The 27,695-nt window shown below is 43.6% G+C and overlaps 1 protein-coding gene across 1 annotated transcript in view; it reads left to right on the top strand.

The window, feature by feature from the left end:
• Positions 1-27,695, top strand: part of LRIT3 (leucine rich repeat, Ig-like and transmembrane domains 3) — a 48,637-nt gene that overhangs the window by 6,814 nt on the left and 14,128 nt on the right. The window contains exon 3 of the mRNA XM_075849346.1: positions 2,532-3,004. Coding sequence (XP_075705461.1) covers positions 2,532-3,004 — 473 coding nt within the window. The remainder of the gene's footprint in view (positions 1-2,531; positions 3,005-27,695) is intronic.

The raw sequence follows: 27,695 nt of genomic DNA, 5'->3' as shown, positions 1-27,695 counted from the left end.
TATCATGGGCCCATAGTGCCACCCATACCATATCATGCCCCTCATAGTGGCCTACACATAGTATAATTCCCACATATTGACCCCACACAGTATAATTCCGCCATAGTGCCCCTCACACACTATAATGCCCCATAGTTCCCCACACACAGTATAATGCCCCCAAGGTTTCCTCCCACACACTATAATGCCCTTATAGTGCCTATATTATTTCTCCTAAAAAGTTATGAATAAATTGACAGCTGGGTGTTACCAGTTGGGGTTGTGTTGCTACACAGACTGACAATGTCCAATCAGTGCTGACAGAGTCGGACTGTGTATAAAAACACACCCATTTGAAAACAGGAATGGTAACACCCAGTGGTCAATTTATTTCATACCTTTTTAGGAGGGATAACAGAGGACCTTGATAATGCAGAGTTCTAAGAGAATAAGTTCTAGAATTTGCATTTCATGGGGAATACAAGCATTTACTAAAATAGACATGTCAGGAGAGGTGAAAGGTCCTATTTCAGACCACGCTCGACTGAAGGCTGCTGATTACTTATAGTTTGACTGACAGTTATGTTATGTGCGTGGCCATAACCACCATGTGTTATGTATGGGCAACATTACACAGAGTTTGATTCAAGACAATGCCTCATATATATTATGCAGTAATGGGAACCAATCTGACATGATTGTTAATGTACATTATTTACAGATCTCTCTAAACCTGATGCAGCAGTTTTCTTCAGGTTAAATTTAAGTTTCTATTTTAGGGGCTGAATTCTGAACAAACATGAATCTTAAAAGATTTCTACCACATAGCAGTTGCTTTTTTTATTAAGATTAATTGTGTGAAAAACAAACAAACATTTTTTTTAACCCCTTCCCCCTGCTTGCATTCTGGGCCCTAATGTCCAAGCCATTTTTTACATTTTTACATTGTCACATTCAAAGAGCTGTAACTTTTTTATTTTTGCGTCGGCATAGCTGTATAAGGTCTTGTTTTTTGCGGGACGACTTGCAGTTTTTATTGGTACCATTTGAGAGTAGATGCGACTTTTTGATCACTTTTTATCACATTTTTTTAAAGTCAGGATTAACAGAAAACAGCAATTTTTCCATTGTTTTTTATTTTATTTTTTACGGCGTTCACAGTGCGGGTTAAATAATGTAACAGCTTTATAGTCGGGGTCGTTACGGACGCGGCGATACCAAATATGTGTAACTTTTTTGCTTTATTGTAGTTTTTTTTAATAGTAAAGCATTTTGTAAGGGGAAAAAGTGGGTTTTTCATTTTTTTTGTTTCACTTTTTTTTTAAAATTAACTTTATTAAACTTTTTTACTTTTTTACTAGTCCCACTAGGGGACTTCCCTATCCTCCGATCGCTATTATAATACACTGCAATACTTTTGTATTGCAGTGTATTACTGCCTGTCCGTTTAAAACGGACAGGCATCTGCTAGGTCATGCCTGCGGCATGATCTAGCAGGCATTCGCTCCAGGCAGACCTGGGGGTCTTTATTAGACCCCCGGCTGCCATAGAAGACACAGACACTCGGCGATTTTATCGCCGGGTGTCAGTGAGATGAGAGGGAGCTCCCTCCCTCTCTCCAAAACCATTCAGATGCGGTGCTCGCTATTGTGCACCGCATCTGAAGGGTTAAACGGGTGAGATCGATACTAATATCGATCTCACCCGGCAGAGCAGGGACGCCCCCAGCCCTCAGCTGCCTCTGGCAGCTGAGAGCAGGGAGATTTCACGGCTCCCTGCTCTGTTTACTTTATTCTACAGCAGCGACGTAGAATAGCGGCGCTCTAGAATAAAGCCCACTAATGACCGCCGTAAAAAGACGTATCGGCGGTCATTAAGGGGTTAAGTTAAACTTTTTATTTTTCATCATGTAAAAAATATTATAAACATGCCCTAGCTAAGATCACTTTCCCAGGGCCCGGGCTTTACATATGATTGGTGGGGGATTATTTTATTTTTTTAGGATTTTTTAAATGTTATTATCATTATTATTGTTATTATTATCATTATTATTGTTATTATTATTATTATCATTATTATTGTTATTATTAGCATTATTATTGTTATTATTATTATTATTATCATTATTATTGTTATTATTATTTTATTTTCTCTTGCTTTAATTTAAAACCTTTGGTGTTTGTTTTTTTTTTTGTACATTTCATAATCTGTGCAAGCAACCACTTCTCTCCAAAGCTGTTTCAACATTAGCAAACCAAGACAATGAGTTCTAGCACAGCATGTACAGTTAAAGGGGTCTTCCAAATTAATTTAAAAAAAAGTGACCAAGTGGGGGGAGAATGCATTAAAACAAAAAAGAAAAGCATTACTCACCTGACAGATTCCCCGGCGGTGGCGCTGGAACGCTGGGGGATCTGTCAGGTGAGTAATGCTTCTTTTTTTTATTGCATCCCTCCTTCCTTGCCCACTTTTTTGAAGTCGGAAAACCCCTTTTAACTACCAAATATTATATATTAACTACCTAATATCAATGTCTTTTTTTGCCACACCAGGTCTGTTTTGTGCAATGATCCTGACATGTTTGACATTCCTGTCAATGTTCCTGTTGACACTGTTAAACTTCGGGTTGAAAAAACTGTTGTCCGTAGAATTCCTACTGAAGCCTTTTATTACCTGGTCGATCTGAAGTATCTTTGGATCACCTACAACAGTATAACTAGCATTGACTCAAGTAGCTTTTACAATCTAAAACAGCTACATGAATTACGTCTGGATGGAAATTTGATATCTATATTTCCATGGGAATCTATACCAGAGATGCCTCGATTGCGAACCCTGGACCTACATAACAATAAGATAGCAACCATCCCAGCTGAGGCTGCACGCTACCTAAGGAACATTACATACCTTGACATATCCAGCAACAAGCTCACCACTCTGCCTTCTGATCTATTGGATATCTGGCCTCCATTCTCCGACCCAGCATTAAGGGGTACCGAGCAACTTAACCAAAGAGTCGTGCTAGGTAAAGTCTGAAAGAGCACTCCATGGATTACACATTGTTGTTATAATTGAATATATATGTTGTCTATTTTTTTTATACTAAATTGTTTGACTTTTTGCTGGCCAAACCAATTGCAATACTGTTTTAAGTGATCACAAATAGAATGCGTTATGTGACAATGTCCAGTACAGCTAAAAACTCATCCTGTCAGGTAAGCAACACTGGATGTTGAAGGGTTTTTCCAGGTTCGTAAAAATAGGGTAAATTTTTCATCCCAGACAGGGCTATTTTTGACAGCTGCCAAAACCTGTTCAAATTATGGATATGATGATAATTGATAATGTAATTTCATTTTCTAACATAATACAAATACATTTTAAAGTGGTTATATAGAATTAGAAAAACAGATGCTTTCTTCCAAAAACAGTGGCACACCTGTCCACAGGTTGTGTGTGGTATTGTAGCTCAGCCGCATTCACTTCAATAGAGCTGAGCTGCAATATGTAGAAAGCAGTGACATTTTCAGTGTTCAGCAGTGACGCTCCTTGGGCCCCTGTGGCGTAACTACCGCTATAGCAGCCGTAGCGGTTGCTACGGGGCCCGCAGCATGAGGCCGTGGCCGGAGGTTCCGCTAGCAGCCGCTATGGCTGCTACAGCGCGACGCCACTGAAGGGGTTGTTCCTACAAAAGACATGCATCCCCTATCCACAGGATAGGGGATACATGTGGGATCGCTGGGACGCCCAGCAATAAGGAGAATGGGGGACCGAAAGTCCCCTTGAAGTTCTCCATGACAAACCTCGGACTTCCGGGGTCTGTCTGCAGCTTCATAGAAATGACTTGCGCATCGGTCGCGCTTGTGCGCATGCGTGACCAGTGCTCCTTTCATTTTTATTGAACTGCGCAGACGCAGGAAGTCCGAGGTTTGTCATGGAGAACATTCGGTCCCCCGTTCTCCTTATCGCTGCCAGCGATCACACATGTCTCTTGTAGGACAAACTATAGGCCGCTTATTTTTTTGGGTGGGGGCTATATGGCACCATCTACAGGGGGGGGTCTATATTGCGTTATCTATGGGGGGTGGTTCTGTATGGTGTTATCTACAGGGGGGGTTCTGTATGGTGTTATCTACTGGGGGGGTTCTGTATGGTGTTATCTACAGTTTGGTCTATATGGCGTTATCTACAGGGGGGTCTGTATGGCGTTATCTACAGGGTGGTCTGTATGGCGTTATCTACAGGGTGGTCTGTATGGCGTTATCTACAGGGTGGTCTGTATGGCGTTATCTACAGGGGGGTTCTGTATGGCGTTATCTACTGGGGGGTCGTATGTATGGCGTTATCTACAGGGTGGGATCTGTATGGCGTTATCTACAGGGTGGGGTCTGTATGGCGTTATCTACAGGGGGGTCTGTATGGCGTTATCTACAGGGGCTGTCTGTATGGTGTTATCTACAGGGGGTCTGTATGGCGTTATCTACAGGGTGGGGTCTGTATGGCGTTATCTACAGGGGGTGTCTGTATGGCGTTATCTACAGGGGGTCTGTATGGCGTTATCTACAGGGGGGTCTGTATGGCATTATCTACAGGGGGCTGTATGGTGTTATCTGCAGGGGGGGTCTGTATGGTGTTATCTTAAGAGGGGTCTGTATGGCGTTATCTACAGGGGGGCTGTATGGCGTTATCTACAGGGGCTGTGTATGGTGCTATCTATAGGGGGGCGCTGTGTGGTAGAATCTATAGGCAGGCACTATCTACAAGGGGGGGGGGGGTTGTGTGATACCCAGCAGAGGGGAGGCCCCCAGTCAAAAGTTTGCTATGGGGCCCAGTCTTTCCTAGTTACGCCCCTGCTTGGGCCCATTGGTGTAGATGATTCTGAGGGCTCTTCTTCATCTATACAGAACATGTACACATCCACTTTTGTATTGAATATGATTTTATTGAAAGCAATATTCATACAGAAAAGAAAGTTATTGGTGAATTTTCACATCAAAATGAAATCAAACACAAAGATGTCACAAACAGGTGATATAAATACATGTGCTAGTAAAGCTGTTGCACACAAAAATATAAGTCAAAATATACAGTATATCACAGAATCTGGAAAAAATCGCTCAACAAGATGCATTGAAAATCAAAATAAAATAAAATAATGTTGTAACAGGAGAAGACACCAGACTGGAGACATAGGAGAGAAAGGAAGGGAAGGGAAAGTGGAAAAGGGAAAACAAGAGGCATGTACAAAAGGAGGGGAAAGGGAGAGTTTAACTTAAAGGATATGTATTTTGAAGATGTTTTTTTTATTTATTTTTTTACTAAAACAGAGTGTTTTGTGCAACTTTGTAATTTGTTTTTATTAAAAATAATTTTTACTTTTTGAAATACAGCTTCTATGTATCTGGATACATAGAAGCTGTATCGTGCGTTGAATCCGTCAGGTCAGTGGGACTGACTGCTTCGGTGACAGCGGGTACATTCTTAAAAGGTTTACATAGTCTTTAAAGACACTCTGTCACCAGATTATAAATGCCCTATCTCCTACGTAATCTGATCGGCGCTGTAATGTAGATAACAACAGTGGTTTTTATTTTGAAAAAGTTATGGTCTATAAGTTATGGGTGTGTTTATACTTTTTACCAACTGGGCGTTGTACAGAGGAGTGTATGACGCTGACCAATCAGTGACCAATCAGCGTCATACACTTCTCATTGTTCCAGCCCATTGTTACAGCGTGATTGTGCAGTGAAAGATGCTGGGCTGGAACAATGAAGTGTATAACCCTGATTGGTCACCAATTGGTCACTGATTGGTCAGCGTCATACACTCCTCTCTACAACGCCCAGTTGGTAAAAAGTAAAAACACGCCCAGTTGGTCAATAAGAAACTAATTAGCATAAATCTAAAATAGCTCATAACTTGCTAAAAAATGATAGTTTTTAAAAATAAAAACCACTGCTGTTATCTACATTACAGCGCCGATCAGATTATGTAGGAGACAGGACACTTATAATCTGGTGACAGAGCCTCTTTAAGCAAAGCAAAATCAAACAGCATTCAACTTTAAATTTAGACATGAGAACTATTGGAGATCTCAAGACTGTCAGCCATGAGTCAAATCGGGAAGAACTACGGAACGAGGTCCAGGACAGCCAAATGCGATGTAAGGAATATGTATCTTGGTTGTCTACATTATCGAATACCATCAATTCCTTAATTTACATAATATAGTTCAAAGATTCGACCTATTGAGCTGTTGAGGGGGGTGTGGCAGATTTGCAAAGAATAGACATGATAGGTCTCATAGCCATTAGAAAATGACGGAGTAAGCCCTTCCGTATAGAGGGAACAGAACCCAGCAGTAAAGATAATAACCCAAGCTCGGGTGAATTATCGATCGAGGAGTCACAGAGGGAATTAAAAACGAGAATAATAGCCTCCCAAAGATCTCTGATTGATGGGCAGACCCACCAAATGTGAAGCATTGAACCCTGGTCAGTGGCACAGCGCCAGACGACATAAGACACAGAAGGAAACATTTTATGAAGTCACATTGGGGTTCTATACCATCTGGAAAGAATTTTGTAGTTAGTTTCCTGTAATTGACACGATTTAGAAAATGTATGCTTCAATAAAGTAGCTTTATCCTACTCCTGAGGGGACAAGGATCTACCCTGTTCTCTTTCTCATGCTGCATAAAACGGAACAGTATCCCGTTGTATCCTATCAGCCATCAGCAATCCATAGAGCAAAGAGATCAAGTGACACCACGGAGCAGTATGTTTAGTGCAAAGAAGTTCAAATCAGACAATGAGTTAAATCTGGTGCTGGTGTTAAAGAGTGGTTAAAAACCATGGGATTTGTTATAAATGTGCGTGCCCACTTGAAATTAAATGTTATTCTTCGTTTACATGAAGTATCATCAATTAGGTCTAATAGGTTATTTTTTAATTATACCATAAAAAATAGACTTTAGTGGCATGCGATTGGCTCCAAAGTCAGCTAGTCTGCTGGATTATTGGGGACCATTGTGTCAGAGCCAGGGCCCATCGGGTATCCTCTGGTTTTCTGGTGGGCCAGTCCGACCATAGTATTCAGTGTTTGTACAGCTCTCCACTATTGTACAGTACTATTCTGTGTATAGTATTCATTATGTAAATGACGGGTGCCCAGATATTTAATGTGAATCACATATTACTGCTGGTATGTACGCTTTGTGAGTAAATTATTTTTATGATACATTGTAGTAAAGCATGGGACTACTCATCTCCCCAAATAGCTGAGGGAAGGGTTTGCAGATGACTACTATATACTTGTATCAGTCAACTTGTGATGAACAGTCATGAAAATCCTGCTTATCTCCCTGCTTTTGACAAATCTGCAAATCTGTTGGCCATCAAAAGGAAGATAGACAGGGAGTCCCTCACTATACCCTCACCTAGCTTACTCATCTATTGACTTGGGGGGGATCTCCTCGGAGCAGTGTACGGGCTCAGTAGAAAGTCTTTGAGTCCATACACCGCTCGCTTGGCTTTCTGAGGAAAGCCACTCAGAACCGCAGCAGCACAGCGCTCATCCAAGTGCTTCTGCCGATCGTTTTAGAGATCCGTGGGGGTCTCAGTGGTCGCTACGACATGTCAATGGTTTCTTAAAAGTTTAGTTACCCTTTAAAATATGTTTAATTTAATATCGGTTAAAACCATCAAATACTATGAAATCATCACCCACCAGAACCCATGTCTGCATTACTAAAGAAAAAAAATTAAAAAAATGTCTCCCCTATCTTCTAAAGCAGGTATGTTGTGAGCCGGCCCTACAGTGCATATAGAAATAGTGGCATGCATTCTCCAAATAAATAGTGTGTACAATGCTTACATAAATAATATGTATATATATTTACCAGGTATTGCTACACAATGCGCACATAGTTTCATACAGTGCACAGACAATAGTGTTTACTTTGCCCAAATAGAGAAAGGTTAAAGATTAGGTCTAAAATGTACCTTCATATTCAGCTACAATCTTGTATGTGGCAGACTGTTGCTAATGAAACTCAAAATTCATAAACCCTATATCCAGGCGCCTTATTGATGACCAATGTAAAGTGCTTTTTTCAGGAATTATATCAGTGATCCTAAATTTGGTAAACCAGACCTTGCTGTAAGGAAACATTCAAGCTGACCCTGCACAGTTCAGTAGTTTTCTCTGTAGTTGTGAATAGATGTGCACTTTGGAAAATATGGTACATGCTATATTGTAAATACATACATATATATATATATATTTCTCTGCAGTACCCAGTAAAAACATGTGCCAAATTTTCTTTTAGCAAATCCATTAGTTTGCTCATTGCTCATTTACTTCATAAACCTAAAAAGTTCAGGCTTTACTGGAGTTAACCCCAAACTTCCAGTTAAGAATCTGCGATTTATTGACTTATATGACAGGGTAGGGCTATTGGCTTTGTTTGTCTTTGAACTGGCATTGAAAAAAAATGAAAGGGTCACCTGTATGGCTGGGTTCACACGACCTATTTTTACGACCTCGTTTTACGTCTGAAAATAGGGCTACAATACGTCGGCAAACAACTGCCCATTCATTTGAATGGGTTTGCCGACGTACTGTGCAGACGACCTGTAATTTACGCGTCGTCGTTTGACAGCTGTCAAACGACGACGCGTAAAAATACAGCCTCGTCAAAAGAAGTGCAGGACACTTCTTTCAGACGTAATTTGAGCCGTTCTTCATTGAACTCAATGAAGCACAGCTCAAAATTTACGGCTGTCAGAGAAGCCTCGCAAAATGCGAGGAGGAGCATTTACGTCTGAAACGAGGCAGCTGTTTTCTCCTGAAAACAGTCTGTCTTTTCAGACGTAAAAGCCTCTCATCGTGTGCACATACCCTAAGGGTGAAACCATATGCCCAATGCAATTGTTTCCAATATTGGTTTCATTTTTGGAAATACTTAATCTATTACACAGACAACATATGAATAATAGACAGAAAAAGTTTTCACGCAGGAAAATGACTCAGGATTTATTATTCCTGGGAAAAGTATCTGTACTTTGTTTTTTAGATTTATAGAGCAAGAGACGTAATTTAAAGCTCCCCTCACCTAACATGACTGCTTCATGAATACTGTATCTTTGTCGTCAATTTGTCAATGAAGACATTATCTTAGTTTATCTTCATGACACGTGCACTAATGAATAAATAGTCTGGACTCCAGTGTTGTACAGAGTTAACTGTACGATGAGAGGCAGGATTAACAGGGATTTCCCAATTAGCAGCCTTGTACTCCAGAAATCAGTTAATCTCAGTCATGTGTTTAAGACACATAGTCATGACTTCAAGCAACACACTTCTTAAATCTTCATCCTTATTTCACCTGGTTTTAAATCTTTTAATTAATGAATTGTCCCAATTTAACCATTGCACAATCTTACACCGTGTGCAAAAGACAAACCAATCCATCACTGAGGATAGCCGAAGAGAAACGTAACATGCTTATTAAACCAAATATGCCCTTTGGTCTGTTACATTGCCTATAAAAAAAGGTATCATCCCTTCCTGGACTTTGTGGTGTTTTATTGTTTAACTACGTTGGATCACAGTGGATTTAATCGATTGACAGAAAAAGACTCCTTAAAAGGAATGTGTCGCTAGAATTTTTTTTTTTTTAGTTAAACAATTTTTATTTAAGTGATTACACATTGTTTTAATTTTTTTAATTTTTTCACAAGTCAGGAAATATTATAAATTAGATTCTAATTTATAACATTTTCATGTGCTGGTCACTAGAGGGAGCAGTTCCCAAAATTGCAGCATGGTCAATGTAGTAAAGCAACCTCATTGCTTTATGCTGCAAATTTGGGGTAGACACACTCGCTCTAGTGTCCTCACACAATCCCCCTCCCTTATTCTGGCTAGTGCCAGGAGAAGGAGGGGGTTGAATGCACAGTGTAAGAGGATTAGATACAGTGCTAATCAGACAGTATAACACGAACATACACGAACATAATACACACATCACATACACAAACATAACTCACCTGCTCCTGCCGCCGCTGCCGCCTCCGCTCCTATTCCTTGCGTCTTCGCTTCCTTAAACATATGGCCGGAAGCCGCCATCTGACTGTCCGGCAGCAGCTTCCGATCCACATGAAAATGGCACAGGATTTCGCTCTGCTAACGAGCTTCGTTTTGGTCTGTGAATGGAACGGCTCCCGTTCGCATTCTCTATGGGGATGTATGTGCCATATTCCATCTCTGTATGTGTCGTTAATCGACACATACAGAGATGAAAAAAAAAATGGCAGCCCCCATAGAGAAGTAAAAGTAAGAAAAAAATAAATAAGTAGAACACAAGAACACAAATAAATACAATTTATTTTAATATCATACTAAAAGCAATATTATAAAAAAAAATTATTTCATGACACTGAAAACAAATCTCTATAAAGTGTTCAATGTTTATTATAATTATTAAACACAAAATACACATCTTTAAAGGAGCTACAAGCTTCTATAGCCAAGGCTTCATTCATATCTGCGTCAGGTTCCCGTTCTGACGTTCCGTCGGAGCTTTCCGTCAGAACGAGACCCTGACTGAAACAAACAGAAACCATAGGTTTCCGTTTGCATCAGCATTGATTTCAATGGTGACGGATCCGATGCCAATGGTTTCCGTTTGTCTCAGTTGTGCAAGGGTTCCATTGTTTTGACGGAATCAATACCGCAGTTGACTACGCTATTGACACCGTCAAAACGATGGAACCCTTGCACAACTGAGACAAATGAAAACCATTGGAACCGGATCCGTCACCATTGAAATCAATGTGATGCAAATGGAAACATGGTTTCCGTTTGTTTCAGTCAGGGTCCCCTTCTGACAGAAAGCTCAGACGGAACGTCAGAATGGGACCCTGACGCAGATGTGAACGAAGCCTAAGTTGAGAGATTGTGCATAAAACACCTGTTGTATAGATACAAAAATTGGATGACCTATCAATATAAAGTCAAAACTGTAAAGGCCCTTTTACACGGACCAATGATGGGGTGAACGTGTAATTGTTCCTCATTATTGCCCTGTGTAAACAGGATAAAGATCAACCAAAGAACGAACAAACACTCTTACAGCGGCTGATCATATTTTTTATGCAACACTAAATATCATTGTCAGCGACACATCTCCCTGTGTAAACTATCGTTCGGCCCTTTACTAAACGATCACTGCTCCATTTAAAGGGAGCAACGAGCACCAATCGACCAGCTGTATTGTCGGCCAGCGTTAATTTTAAAAGTGATAAACACGGGTGATATCTGCCTGTGTAAACCACCTTTATTCTGTTCAATGAGTTTGTGCTTAAATGGACACTAACTTTTCAAACAATTTATGCCAATCTAATAGTATAGATCAACTTTGTCATTTATTTATTTTATCCATGCAAATTCTGTGTGAAGTTATTGCCATTAGGTGTCTCTATTCCTATAATCTGTTGTCCACCCCTTGTTGACTAGCAAATTCCATCCCAAGTCACAGAGCAGAATTGACAGGCTGCAGAAAGTGGGGGATGTCTCTTCACTGTCTGCCTATTCAAGTATATGGAGAAGGGAGGTGGAAGCAGGAGTAGGGAGCTGAGAGAGAAAGAAACACAGACATGTTGCCAATACAAGTCTATGGTGAGGGGAGGGGGAGTAAGAGCAGCGTGAAAAAGACACAGACATGCTGCAGCAGCTTCCTGGTAAGTGTTATATATCACCCCAGTGCTGTTTTCTCAGCTATTACTGTTGTATAAAGTCCTCAATGCTGCTTCTATATATGTGATAGATAGAGATAGGAGAGCAGGATTATCCTGTTCTCTGTGTGCAGTGAATAGAAGTCATCCTAGCCGTCAGGCCCCTCGCCTACTAGCTCAGAGACAACTGAGAATTAGAGATAGAGCCTGCAGAGGGGAAAACGGAAAAATAATGCAACATACAAGTCATATAATGGTCAGAAATAGTGTTATTTCTCATGTACACACATATAAAAGCTTATTCTGAAAAGTCACCTCAAAAGTAAGGTACGCTTTAGGGATCATACACACTTTAGTGTGCAATCCATTTTTATATCCCTGTTTTGCGGCCGTGTAAAATGTCACAGTAGTGTGCATGAGCCCTTGATAATTATAAACAATGTAGAACACTTTGAACATAGAAGTAGAGTGAGGAATGGCCTAAGGAAGACTGGCATCCGTAATCTACTCAGCTAATACAAAAAAAGGTATCACACAACTACAATTCTAGTCAATTTAACACCATTTGACTGTTAAAATAGATATACAATTCCCATAAAGTAGAAAAAAGGTATGCCTGCACTCAACACATAACCAAATCCCTTACCCCATGATGCTATTTTTTTCCCCCAGAGGCAACTTGTTTATATGAAAAAAGTCAGCTTTGGGACACTATATTGATTGAAGAAAACACACTTCTTTCCAACAGCAGAAAGCTGTTTGGCAAGCATTACTTGGTGCCTAGCCACAGCTCTGAGGGGGCGAGTGCCACTGCATGGAGGAAGATGAATGACTGTTTGACACAAGCCATACATCATCTTGAGGGGACAGGAAGTTGCTTAGGGGATCTCGGAGACAACGTCAAAATCACATAGTATTATAGAGAACTGCTGTTGTCATCTGCTGTATGTATGCATTGTTGCTATGCAACAGCCAAGCCAAATTCCAGTATATTATAGATTAGAGCTGCAATTAGCTTTTTGCTGTTTATGCTAGAAAGAGTTAACAAGCTACACGTAATAGTTTATAATCTGGCTGAAAGAGATGATTGTTAATGATTAATGATAGGGTATGATATTTTTAAACACATAGTATTTTTATGTATGCCCCTTTCCCAGCGAGCGTAGTGATAGCAAAAATTAACATAACAATTGTCATATCGGGTCCAGTTTGAAAAGTGCCTATATTATAGAGGGACAGTTCTCCATCAGATTACTGTACACTGCCTTGTATAAAGGTTTCACTTCCCAGGATGCAAATCACTAGTGCAAGCTTTGTTCAGACACTGAGCCAGCAAGGAATTAAGAGAATTGTGACTGCAGCTCTGAGCTATAATGCAGGCTGCAAATCAGGATCAGTACAAGATAAGTAGAGCGATGTGCAAAGTTCAAAAACTTTAAATGCAGATTAATTTGTTATGTAAACTGTAAAATTGTGTTCAAAACGTGAATATAAACTTTACATTTCTGTTAAACATTTAAATCCATACCTCCCAACTTTCAAGTATCGTAAAGAGGGACAACCATGTTTTTTTCCCTTTAAGTCACGCCTCTAACCCCGCCCATACACACCTGGATCAGCCCACACAGTATCATGTTCCCATAGTGCTCCTCATAGTATGATACCCCCATAGAACCAACCAGACTGTATAATGCCCCTATAGCTGCCCCCACACAGTATAATACCCCATAGTGCCCACACAGTATATTGCCAAATAGCTGCCTCCACACAGTATAATGCCACCATAGCTGCCACAGATTACAATGCCCCCATAAATGCCCACATACAGTATAGAGCCAACACAGTTCCCCCATACAGTATACTGCCAACACAGATGACCCAATACAGTATTATGCCCCATAGCTGCCTCATACAGCATAATGCCCCGAAGCTGACCTATACCGTATAATGCCCTATAGCTATGCCTATACAGTAAAATGCCCCCATAGCTGCCCCATACAGTATAATGCCCCCATGGCTGCCCCATACAGCATAATTCACCCTAGCTGCCCCATACCGTATAATGCCCCCATAGAGCCCTTATACAGTATAATACCCCATAGCTGCCCCATAGAGTATAATGCCCCATAGCTGCCCCATACAGTATAATGCCCACACAGATGCGCCTGTACAGTAAAATGCCCCCATAGCTGCCCCATACAGTATAATGCCCCCATAGCTGCCCCATACAGCATAATGCCCCCTAGCTGCCCCATACCGTATAATGCCCCCATAGCTGCCCTCATAAAGTATAATACCCCATAGCTGCCCCAAAGAGTGTAATGCCCCCATAGCTGCCCCATACAGTATAATGCTACCTTAGCTGTCACCATACAGTATATTGTCTTCTTAGCGGCCACTATACCATATAATGCCCCCTTAGCTGCCCCCAAACAGTATAATTCCCCTTTGCTGCCCCATACAGTATAAGGCCACCTTAGCTGCCCCCATACCGTATAATGCTCCCTTAGCTGCCCCTAGTGCCAGTGCCCACATAGAAAGTGCCAGTGCCCACATAAATAGTGCCACAGTGCCCACGTAATATGCATCGTGTATATTTGACGTAAGAGTACATGTAGCTACATGTATTAAGGTAGTCACATATATGGACAGTGACAATGACGTCGGCAGCAGTGCTGGAGTCCCCACACAGAGCATTAGCTGATGCTCTGCTCGGGAACTCCAGCGATAGGAAACTCCTGACGTCACTGTCCATATATGGACAGTGACGTCTAGAGTAGTTCTGGAGTCCCTGGGCAGAGCGCCAGCTGATGCTCTGCTCGGAGCCTCTATCGATAGGAAACTCCTGACGTCACCGTCCATATATGGACAGTGACGTCAGGAGTCGCGCTGGAATCCCCGGCAGAGCGCCGGCTGATGCTCTGCTCAGCGACTCCAACGATAGGGAACTCCTGATGTCACTGTCCATAAATAGACAGTGACGTCAGGATCAGTGCTGCAGTCCCTGGAAGAGCGCTAGCTGATGTTCTGCTCGAGAACTCATCAATATAAGGAAAACAGGACTTCCGGCACCACTTCAACCGGTTTGAACTGACCGAATCAGTACAGGATTAAAAATGAAAGTACATTAGTAAGTAACTTCTTTTCACATAAAAATATAAATCCCAAGCAATTTTTGGCCCCTGGATAACCCCTGTAAACTGAAAACCTATTACAACAGTTTGTTATTCCTGAATCCTTAACATTAAAGGGAAGGTGTCATATTATGTCATTGCTTTTGATATGATATTAACATAAATTTTATTTATTTGTGTTCTCATGTTCCACTTTTTACGTTGTTCTTACTTTTACTTCTCTATGGGGGCTGCCATTTTTTTTTCATCTCTGTATATGTCGATTAACGACACATACAGAGATGGAATACGGCACATACAACCCCATAGAGAATGTGAACGGGAGCCGTTTCATTCTAAGAGGCGTACGCCGTCTGTGTGGGAACGGCGCAAATGCGCCGCTCCCACACAGACCAAAACGAAGCTCGTTTGCAGAGCGAAATCTGGTGCCATTTTCATGTGGACCGGAAGCCGCTGCCGGAAAGTCAGATGACTTCCGGCCGCGGCTTCCGGCCATATGTTCAGGCGCAAGGAATAGGAGCGTAGACCAGCGGAGGCGGCGGCAGGTAATTTATGTTCGTGTATGTGATGTGTGTATTATGTTCGTGTGATACTGTCTGCTGAGCCCTGTATCTAATCCTCCTACACTGTGCAGTCGCTCTGAAAATGGCGGCACACAGTGTAGAAGGTTTGAAGATTCAAACCCTTCCTTCTCCTGGCACTAGCCAGAAGAAGGGAGGGGGGATTGTGTGAGGACACGAGTGAGTGTGTCCAACCCAAATTTGCAGCATAAATCAATGAGGTTGCTTTACCACATTGACCATGCTGCAATTTGGGGAACTGCTCCCTCTAGTGCCCAGCACATGGAAATGTTATAAATTAGAATCTAATTTATAATATTTCCTGACTTTGTGAAAAAATTAAAACAATTAAAACAATGTGTAATCACTTAAATAATAATTGTTTAACTGAAAAAAATAAAAATAAATTTCTAGCGACACATTCCCTTTAAGCACTTAAGGAACCTCAGATTCTATTTCTGCTTTTGTACACCATTGGCAGCCATTATTTCTATTGGATATATGGATTAATATGAGAAGCTAATTTTACATGTTGTTTTACAGTGTTGTTTATTAGGTGAGCAATGTGGTAGTGGTGGGGCTTTGTGAACTTGGCCTCAAATAAATATGGTAATATAGTTTAAATTTAATATAATATATCCCATATGATCATTTGCAGTGTTTTTCATATAGAACTGGGCTGCAAGACTCGGAGGAGGCCACATGACCAGGGTTAAAGGAAGGGGAGGAGCTAACGGGCCGGAACAGGAGCGAGGTGAAGAGGCGCTCTGGTTTGAGAGCCATTCTGATCGGAAGGAGCAGGGCAATTGGTTGTATGCCGCGCTTCTCCGACTTCTACCCTTACAACACGACGTGTCTCCCTAGTCTCCTGCGTGCAAAGGGAGACATTAATGAGCTGCTAGATCAGCTCTGATCAATGGCCGGCGAGCGGGGCTCTGGTTGGCTCAGAGACCAGCTCGCCGGTCTAGTTGGCGGCCTGGTCGGGCCTACTGATTTAACCTCCTTGGCTAGGCTAGGACCAGGGGATGCATCAGCAGGCACTGAGGTGGCTGGTGGTCCGTCCAGACGTGCCCCTTCACCGTTGCGGCGGTCCAGGAGAACTCGCTCACCTGTGCGGTAAAGCCCTGATGATACACCTAGGGTCCAGCACAGGGTTAGGAGCCCCCCCAGGGACCCTGGAGGCTCGGGTTATAGGGCCTCAGTTCAGGACCACAGGTCCCGGTCTGATAGGTCTGCTCTCCTTGCTTCAGGGGACACCCGCTAACGACACAGATGGAATACGGCAGCACAGTGCATAGGACACAATGAACAGGAGTCGTCCATTGCTTCTGCTATCTGGCTCTGTACTGCGCAGATGCAGTTCAGAGCCACACAGCAGAGAAGCTGGTTGGTAGGGAGATAGCAGACGCCATTATGAAGACCGGCTGCGCTGCAGGTAAGGTATGTGTGTCTCTGTCTGCCCCTCTCTCTCACAGACCCCCTCTCTCGGACCCCCCATCGGCCCCCTCAGTGCCTCCCCCCAGCGCCCCCCCCCCCGGCGGCAGCCCCCACGGCACCCCCCCCACACCTGCTGTAACAGTGTGTGTGTCTGTATGTATGAGTGATGAGTGTGTGTATGTGTGTGCAGCAGAGCAGAGTGTGTGTCTGTATGTAGCAGAGCTGAGTGTGTCTGGATGTAGCAGTGCTGTGTGTGTGCTCTCGCGCAGTAGATCTGTGCGTGTAGTGTGCGCAGCAGAGCTGTGTTCTATTTTTGTGCAGCGGAGTATGCACAAGTGCAGCTGATCCTTCATAGCCGCTTATCGGCTGTTTTGAAGAATCAGCGACGAGCACCCTCCCCCCACACACACACACAAATCCCCCCAAACATGCAAAATCAAGCGTAATCAGGCATTTTTGAATGCGGTTTTTGGCACGTAAAATGCGCAAAAAAAATGTGTCAATACACGCCGTGTGAACCTGTCAACTGAAAAGTCATTCACTTCACTTTCATCATTCTAAGGGTATGTTCACACGCAGTGTTTTCAGCCGTGTTTCGGCCCGTAAACGTACCGAAAAACGGCTGAAAAATCAGAAGCAGAATGCCTACAAACATCTGCCCATTTCAATGGGAAATACGGCGTTCTGTTCCGACAGGGCATTTTTTACACGCCCATTTCCAAAAACGGCACGTAAAAAGACGCCCGTCAAAAAGAAGTGCATATCACTTCTAGGGACGTTTTTGGAGCCATTTTTAATTAACGCTATAGAAAAACAGCTCCAAAAACAACGCCGCCGAAAACGCGAGTTTGATTAAAAACTGGCTGAAAATCAGGAGCTGTTTTCCCTTTGTTTAGTAAGCGTGTGAACATACCCTTAGCCTTTTGGTGTGTCCTATAGCTTCTGCCAGCTGCCATTTGTACAATCACACTGCTTCGCAATTTGAAGACACCTTTTCCTGGCTTGTAGGAGGGGGGGGGGTGAGATTCCCTCCCACATTTACGGCATATGTGAGTCTGCTTTGCCTTATTCACCTTGCTGTAATTCTGGGAAGTGCTCCTTCTGGTGACCAACATATGAAAACATGTCAAATTATGATTTAATTTTGAATACTTTCCACCATGTGGAAGAAAAAAAAATACAGCAAAAAATGAAAAAAATATAATAGAGATAAGTAACTTACTTAAAAAAAAGGTTTAATTCGCGACACATTCCCTTTAAGCGGGTGAAGCGTAAGAAGGAGGAGGAAAAAAAACAGCGGTACAGAATGATCCCTCAAACTTTCCCCAATTAGTTGCAGGCCTTCGCCATTCTAGCCAGTGTAATCAGGGAAAAGGTGCCGGATAATTGTTCGGGCCTTTTTTGTTATATAGATACGATAGGGAAAGCTTATCTGGTATACGGGGGACAGACTTTATTCAGTTACGACGAGCAATTCCGGCAGAAGAAGGCAGTTTATACTAGTATTCCAGATAAAAAAGACATTTGCCTGTGGTTGCGGGTGATGGCCCCAGATCGACTCGGCCAGTCCTTTCCAGGGGAGGGGGGAGGGGGGCTGGGGGAGCCAGCCAGGCAGGGCAGCACGGATCAAGTGGGGAGACGACAGGGAACATTGGAGGGAAGTCGGGTCCATGCTGGCAATTCAACGAGGGCCAGTGTATGTTTGGGACAGGATGCAAATGTAAACACTCTTGTTCCGTCTGCAGAGGGGTGTCCTACGGCTCATCTCTGTGTTTTAGAAAGGGGAAGGGAAAGGGGGGCAGCTTTGGAAGCCATATGGGTGACTCCGGTGAGACTGGAAGAGATGCTTCCACACCTAAACTAGATAGGTTTCCGGATAGGGCTAGGGCTTTGTTGTTGGAGAATAGTTTTCATCAAGGTTTTCGTATTCCCGCCCAGCCGCATACCGTCCCCTTTTTCCATTTGGAACTTGAGATTTTCTCAGGAACACCCATCGGTCGTGGCGGAGAAATTGGGGAAGGAAGTGGCCCTAGGGTGAATGGCAGGCCCGTTTGTCTACCCTTTTCCGGACTTGGTGGTTTCCCCACTGGGGGTGTTTCCTAAGAAGGAGCCAAATAAATTTAGTCTCATTCATCACTTATCGCGTCCAGGGGGGTCATCTGTTAATGACGGGATTGATCCTAATTCTTTTCTGTGGCTTACACCTGTTTTGACGCGGCAGTTGAATTGGTACGTCGTTATGGGAAGGACACACTTATGACCAAAACCGACGTGGAATCTGCGTTTCACCACTTGCCGGTACATCCTGAGAGTATACGACTGTTAGGCTGTCACTGGGATGGGGCGTATTTTGCGGACAGATGCCTTCCGATAGGTTGTTCGAACTCGTGCGCCTATTTTGAGGCTTTCAGTTAGTTCTTGGAATGGGTGATTTGTGATGTGGCAGGTGTCACGTCACTCATCCATTTCTTGGGCGATTTTCTTTGTATCGGCCCCTCGGGTTCCTAGGTGTGTGCTACTCTTCTTTAGACTGTGGAGTGGGTGGCTGAACTCTTCGGGGTCCCGCTGGCCCCTGAGAAAATTGAGTTTGGTTTTGATTTTCCTTGGGATCACCATACATGCGAATCGCATGGAATGTCGGCTTCCTCAGGAGATATTGGTGGATTTGAAAAAGTTGGTGGCCAAAATGTGCCATATGCACAAGGTGACGTTGTGTAACCTGCAGTCTCACCTGGGGAAGCTAAATTTTGCTTGTAGGATCATGCCCATGGGGAGGGTTAGGGCACCTCACCATTTTGTGCATTTGTTGCTTGAGCACCATGACGATCTGGCAGTAAGGGCTGAATTCTTGCGACGTTACAACGGTCGGTCTTTTTGTCCCCTGCTGTGGATAGTTGTGACTGGGATTTGTTTACTGATGCCTCGGGGAGTGTTAGTTTTGGTGCGTACCTTGGGATGCAATGGTGTGTGGGTCCATGGCCTCAGTTCTGGGTGGAGCGAGGTTTGGTGTGTAACTGGCTCTCCTGGAGCTGTTCCCCATAGTTACTATATGGGATGAGCGGTTCCGTGATAGGAAGGTTAGTTTTCATTGCGATAACATGGGGAAGGTGATGGCTATTAACAATATCTCGGCGTCTTCACCTCCTGTTGTTCGGTTGTTGCAGCATTCGGTTCTACTACGCCTGTCACTTAATGCGTGGGTGACTGCTGTGCATGTCCCTGGGGTGAAAAACTCACGTCCTTCTCCAGAGGCGTAGCTAGGTTCTCCTGCACCCGGGGCAAAGATTCAGATTGGTGCCCCCCCCAACTTATTTCCCGACATCTCCTTCCCCCTCGCCATGTTTTCTTTCCCGACCAATCAATGAGATGTAATTTTTTGTTCGCAATTTTTTTAATGTAACTTGAGTATAAAAGCATTTCTACATTTTACAAGCGATATAGTTCTATAATGTAATTAACATAAAAATAAATTAAAAGAAAATAAATGAAAGAGGCCACACACAGCCCCCTGTAGATAGAGCCACACAGCCCCTCTCTTGTAGATAGTGCCACACACAGCCCCCTGTAGATAGTGCCACACACAGCCCCCAGTAGATAGTGCCACACACAACCCCCCTTGTAAATAGTGCCACACACAGCCCCCCTTGTAAATAGTGCCACACACAGCCCCCCTTGTAGATAGTGCCACACACAGCCCGCTGCCCCTTTTTAAATAGCGCCACACTCCCACCCCTTTTTATAGCGCCACACTGTGAACAGACCGGTGAGCAGTAGCCTACCGCTACCACTCTCCGCTCTGCCTGGTGTGACTTACCGGAGGAGCCGAGGAGGTAATGCGGCGCAGGCGGCGGAGTTCCTTCTGACTAGGGTCGGTGACAGCCAGGGCCGGTCTTAGGTTGGATGGCGCCCTGTGCGGGACTCTCTATTGCCGCCCCCTACACAAACCAAAAATTAACCACATATATGGACACGCTGGAACATATATACTGTACATACATAAAGACAGATATTTAGACATACAGGCAAATATACATACACACACATTCTGGAATCTATACATACAAGCAAATATATAGACGTACAGACACATATACACACACACACACACACACACACACACACACACACACTGGCAGATAAATACACAGACAGGAACATATACAATTACATAAAAGGCACAAATATACAAGCACAAAGACACATTCACAAACAGACCCATATATACGCACACAGGCACATATGTACACAGCACAGATAATGTAGTAGTGTTACCTGCAGTCCTATGTAACACCACAGATAACACAGTGATAACTCTCTGAGTACAGATAATGTAGTAGCTGTTGCCTGCAGTCCTATGTAACACCATAGATAACACATTGTAGCAGAGCTGAGATTGTAATTTAGCACAATGTGTTATCTGTGGTGTTACATAGGACTGCAGGCAACAGCTACTACATTATCTGTAATCAGAGTTATCACTGTGTTATCTGTGGTGTTACATAGGACTGCAGGTAACGCTACTACATTATCTGTACTCAGAGCGTTATCACTGTGTTATCTGTGGTGTTACATAGGACTGCAGGTAACACTACTATCTGTATTTAGAGAGTTATCACTGTGTTATCTGTGGTGTTACATAGGACTGCAGGTAACACTACTACATTATCTGTACTCAGAGAGATATGACTGTGTTATCTGTGGTGTTACATAGGACTGCATGTAACATCTACTACATTATCTGTACTGTGTAGCAGAGCTGAGATTGTAATTTAGCACACAGTACAGATAATGTAGTAGATATTCCCTGCAGTCCTATGTAACACCGCAGATAACACAGTCATATCTCTCTGAGTACAGATAATGTAGTAGTGTTATCTGCAGTCCTATGTAACACCACAGATAACGACAATCAGATGGTGGCTTTGTAGGCTTTATTTGGAGAGGTGTCGGTTGCGGGCTGGTCGGTTGCTAAAGTTAATTAGTTTGTGTCGGCCTTGGCCTTTGGTTTGAAATTATGGGGATTTCGGGATGACACGAAGGATTTTCTAGTCGGCCAGGCCCTGTGGGGCTACCGGTGGGGTTGTGTGTTGCCAGATAGGTGTCATCCTGTTTCTTTTGCTTTGTTGGAGCAGCTGGGTGAAGTGGTGGATACAGTGTGTAGTTCGCATTACAAGGCAGTGTTGTTCCGGCTGGCCGTTTCCTTTTCTTTTTTGGTGCTGTGAGGGTAGGAGAGTTGGCTGCTCCCAGTGGGGTGTGGGTAGGCGGTTTGTTAGAAGAGGATTTTTTGAGGAGGAGGATTTTTAGATTGCGTTTTCTTAGTTGTTTTTTAGTGGTTTGTGTTTCTCACAGTTTTTTCAGTTTTCCTTGTTTTTGTTTTTTTTTAGGCTTTTCACCATGCCTGGTCTGGATTGTTGGACACTCCTATGTCGATTAGGGTGCCGAGCGTGTAGAGGTGTGCCCGGGTGACAGACAGCTTGATTTCCCGTGGACAGTGGTGGCATGATGCTGGTTGGGTTTTTAGGGTATGACATGGGGTCGGGTACTTACCAATTTTCACCATTATGTGGTGTTTGATAGGGTGCCGGATGTCCTTGTTTTGTACATAGGGGGAAATTACCTTGGTGTCTGTCCTTTTCGCTCATTGATCAGGGATATCTGCTATGATTTTCTCTGGTTATGGTTGCTTTTTCCAAGAGTGATTGTGGTGTGGTCGGAGATAGTTTCTCGTAGAACATGGAGGATGACTCGGTCTGTTGTAGATATTAATGGAGTGAGGGTAAAGGTGAATCAGGCTGTGTAGGTTTATGTGGTACGGAAACTGTGTGCGGCATTATGATTTTGAGGATGGTCTTGAGAATTTTTGGTTAGCAGTTGGTGTGCATTTGAATGCGGTGGGAATTGATCTGTGGGTCTTACGAATCCAGGAGGGAATTGAGCATGGCTTGTTGTTGTGGGGAATTTGCATTCTTGAGGTTGTCAAGTCATGCTCGTTTTGGCGGATTTTGGAGGTCCTTGGAGTAGGTGTAAAATTGATGAGGGAGGGATTTATCGTGGGTATGTTTCCTCTCAAATTTATACATTATGTGGGGGTCTGGCTTATTTGCGCTCCTGCTGGGTCGTGTCCCGAGGAGCAGGTGGGATTTTAGCCTTCTGCTGTTGGTCACGCTGCCCCTGAACCTGTGGTAGATCGGCTGGGGGCAAAATCGAGGTATGCGCAGAATGGCGCCAGATCCATTTATTAGCTTCAAGGACCTCCCTTTCCATATATTGAATGTTTTTCACTTAAATGATGTTGGTGGTTACATAGTTAGTATGGCTGAAAAAAGACACATGTCCATCAAGTTCAACCAAGGGATGTGAAAAGGGAAGGAAGAAATTTCTACACATAGGAGCTAATATTTTTTTGTTCTAGGAAATTATCTAAGCTTTTTTTAAAGCCATCTACTGTCCCTGTTGTGACCAGCTCCTGCAGTAGACTATTTCATAGATTCACAGTTCTCACAGTATAGAAGCTATAGAAGCTATAGAAGCTTGTCGTCTCTGCAGGTTGAACCTTTTTTTCTCAAGATGGTGGGAGTGCCCCCTTCTTTTTTCAGGGGGTTTTATATGGAACAGGATTTCACCATATTTTTTGTATGTGCCATAAATATATTTATATAAATTAATCATGTCCCCCCTTAGTCATCTTTTTTCAAGGCTAAATAGGTTTAATTCTTTTAATCTTTCCTCATAACTTAGATTCTTCATGCCCCTTATTAGCTTCATTGTTCTTCTTTGTATTTTTTCCAACTCCAGGGCATCCTTTCTATGAACTGGAGCCAAGAACTGAACTGCATATTCTAGATGAGGCCTCACTAATACTTTGTAAAGTGGTAATATTACATCCCTGTCCCGCGAGTCCATGCCTCTGTTAATACACAACAATATCTTGCTGGCCTTTGAAGCAGCTGGTTGACATTGCATGCTGTTATTTAGTTTATGATTTACAAGTACACCCAGATCCTTCTCAACAAGTGACTCCCCCAGTATAGCTCCCCCTAGGACATATGATGCATGCAGGTTGTTGGTACCCAGGTGCATAAATTTACATTTATCTACATTAAACCTCATTTGCCAAGTGGACGCCCAAACACTCAGTTTGTTTAAATCCGCTTGCAATTCACAAACGTCTTCCAGAGACTGAACTATATTACATAGCTTGGTGTCATCTGCAAAAATAGAAATAGTGCTATTAATGCTGTTATGGATGTATACTCAGGTATACTCGTCAGTTGACTGCCTGGTCCAAATTCAGTAGGTTCAGCTTTAGCGTGCGCACGGAAGAAAATACACTGACACCAAGGGTAGGGTCAAAGTAGATCTCATTTATTATGCATTACACTCAAGCTTATATGCTGTCACAAAAAGGGGCTTTCCTTCTGACTTTAGGCTGTGCCGTGGTACTCATACATTGGTTCCCTCTTTCTCTCTATGTATATATATATGGTTAGGGTGTATTCCCGGATGCAGGGGCCGTTGTAAAAGAGGAAGTGGAGTCACAAACATACTTATAATCCACAACAGTTCCCCCTTTGACTCCATTTCAATGCTATCCCTATGATCCAGCCCTAGTACCCTTCGTTCCATGTTTCACCAGTTAGGAGACAAGCCTATGCCTAGCGCATAGGTCCCTCTTAGTGGTCTTTGATAGAAGAGCTGGATACTCAGTAACCGTATGGAGGGGGTCTGCTTGTGGTAATCCGTTGCTGTCGGTTGTATAAGTTCCTGACCATAAGACGCAGGCGGTTTTAGTGCATCCTCCTCTTCGATTTCGGAAAATTCAGCATACATGGTTGGGGAGACATCTTCGACCACCTTGGTTATGAGTTTCCTTGCACAAGGGATGACACAACACACACAATGAGTGAGAGTATAAGTATTATACATACAAAAGCTATGACAGCTTGCACTAAGGCTGCCTTCCACCCTCCTATCCAAGCAAAAGCCTGATCCCATGTGTTGGTAATCCCTGAATTCCTTTTTAGTTCTACTGATAGATCCTCCAGTCCTTGGAGTGCCTTACTTATACTACCATCAGGGGCCCTTGGTCAAAGTCATTCGAGCAAGCAGATTTTTCCCATTTTTATCCTTTCTGTCTTGTGCCTGTTGTGGTTTGTATCCCCATTCTGTTCCAGTATTCCACCCCACATAAGCCTACTTCTCAAAATTTGATCCCTCTCCGTTTCCTGGGTGGTTATACAGATGTACTGGGTCCCCTGGTGCATGGTTGATTGCCACTGTGGGCTAGGGCATGGGACTATAATGCAATAGACACTTATAGGGCTTGAAGTGTTATACCAAAAGGTGATTACCCCTTGGTCCTTAGTAATCGCTCCCCATAACCCTCCTGTCCCTTAGTTCCACATATCATCCCCAGAAAGCATAAAAAGGATATGATCATCATGGTTCTATTCCGGGGTCGAGGTCTTTTTGCAGTGAGATGCGTGGACCCAATTATCTCTTCCTTCAAGTTTCACCGATGTGGGGGTTGTGAGAAGGACTTGGAAGGGGCCGTCAAACCGGGGTTCAAGCGAACTTTTCCGATTGAACTTCTTTAGCAGGATCCAATCCCCTGGTTGTATCGGGTTCTCTCCTGTCAGAGAGTCAGGATCTGGAATGGAAGAAAAGACTTTGCCATGTATGTTAGTCAACCGTTTGGTTAGTTCAATTACATATCTGGACAACGTATCATATTGCATATTCAGCTGCTGGGGGAAATATAGTCCCAATCGGGGTACACTGCCAAAGAGTATTTGGTAGGGGCTTAACTTTTGAGGGCCCTTTGGTGTGTGTCTTACACTAAAGAGGGCTAGGGCTAAACTTTCTGGCCAAGGTTTCCCTGCTCCTTCAGCTGCTTTCAGCATTTTCTGTTTGAGCGTACCGTTAAGCCTTTCCACCTTTCCACTGCTCTGTGGATGATAGGGAGTATGAAAAGCTAATTCAGAGCCAAGGGCCTTCCATAGTTCCCTCGTAAGGTTGGCTGTGAAGGCTGGGCCTTGGTCACTCTCGATTGTCTCAGGCACGCCATATCTGCACACTATTTCACTCAACAGCTTTTTAGCAGTGGTTGTGGCTGACTGTTTTTTTACCGGGAACGCCTCTGGCCAACCCGAGAAGATGTCTATCACTACTAGGACATATTCATACAAGCCGGATCTTGGCATTTGTATGTGGTCTATTTGGATTCGCTGGAATGGGTACAGTGGCTTTGGAGTGCATTTCGCTGGAGGTTTCACCATTTTCCCAGGGTTGCACTTCCCACAGGTGATACATCCCTTTGTATATTGATTCGTCACGATAGAGAATCCTGGGGCAAACCAATACATTTGTACCAGGTTATTCATAGGGATTTTCGACAGGTGTGTTGGACCGTGCGCCCACTGGGCCATCATGGGGTATAATGCCCTTGGAAGACACGGTTTGTCATGCTTTGTATACAACCCGTTGTCCATTGTTGCCCCCTTTGTGATCCACTCCTCCTGTTCTGCTTTTGGAGCTTGCTTTTGCAGAGTGAGGATGAGCTTATTCATGGCTGCCTGGCTATGTAGTGGCGCTTTCTCCTGGTCATCTGGTTCGGAGAGACAGATGAGATCAGCGTAGCTGCTTCCCGAGGTTTTTGTTCCTGAGGTTGCTGCACGTTTAGCGGCCATATCAGCCAGGTTATTCCCCCTTGCCTCCATTGTATCTGCTCTGGTATGTGCTTTGACCTTGACAATAGCCAGTTCCAGGGGCAAGAGAAGGGAGTCCATGAGCTGATGGATGGCTTGGTGATGCTTGATTGGATGTCCATTTGATGTGAGAAAGTCCCGTGCTTTCCAGATGGGTCCGAAATCGTGCGCAACACCATAAGCGTACCTAGAATCGGTGTAAATGGTAGCAGTTTTCCCAGATGCTATATTGCAGGCTGCAATTAGAGCTTGGAGCTCGGCTTCTTGAGCAGACATGTGTGGTGGAAGCTGAACTTCGAGGAGTACCTCAAGGGCAGTAGTAACTGCCATGCCAGTATGGAAGCGTCCACTTTCATCCGCAAATCGTGAGCCATCAACGAAAAGGGTCAAGTCGGGAGCTGCTAGAGGTTCATCGGTGACGGTTTCCAACCCGGCGGCTTCTTGGCTGAGTACCGCTAGACAATCATGTGTAGGTTGGAGGAGAGATTGTTCTTCTTCTTCTTCAGAGATAGGTGAATCGGTAGGAAATGGGAGGAGAGTAGCTGGGTTGAGTACCATACATCTGGAGAGAGTCACGTTATCTGGGATGAGCAGAGAGAATTGGAGGCGAAGGTGACGTGCAGCAGACAAATGCTTTCGCTGAGTTTGTGTAAGTATTACTGAAATATCATGTGGAGCAAGGATAGTCAGATCATGCGCCAGTACTATGTCCGAGGTTTTGTCTAGTAAGGCATGCACTGCAAATACGGCCCGTAGGCATGAAGGTGCTCCTCTGGCAACTGGGTCGAGGCGAGCTGAATAGTAGCCTATGGGTCTTTGTTTGCCACCATGTATTTGGGTGAGTACTCCAGTGGCATGACCAGTCTTTTCCATGACATAAAGGCGGAATGGCTTGGCATAGTTCGGGAGTCCCAATGCTGGGGAAGAGACCACTAATGACTTGAGTTCATAGAAAGCAGTCACTGCTTCTGGGGGTAATGAGAACGGGTCATTCTTCAGAGAGTCATACAGGGGTTGCATGAGGACAGAAGCATGTAATATCCAGGACCTGCAATAGGAGACAACTCCTAGGAAGGCCTGCAATTGGGAGTGTGACGTGGGGATAGCAAGGTCACTGATGGCATTTTTCCTGTCCTCCGT

Source organism: Rhinoderma darwinii, chromosome 1 (genome assembly GCF_050947455.1).
Source record: "Rhinoderma darwinii isolate aRhiDar2 chromosome 1, aRhiDar2.hap1, whole genome shotgun sequence".
Classification (NCBI taxonomy): Eukaryota; Metazoa; Chordata; class Amphibia; order Anura; family Rhinodermatidae; genus Rhinoderma; species Rhinoderma darwinii.
This window is presented reverse-complemented; position numbering and strand designations above follow the sequence as displayed.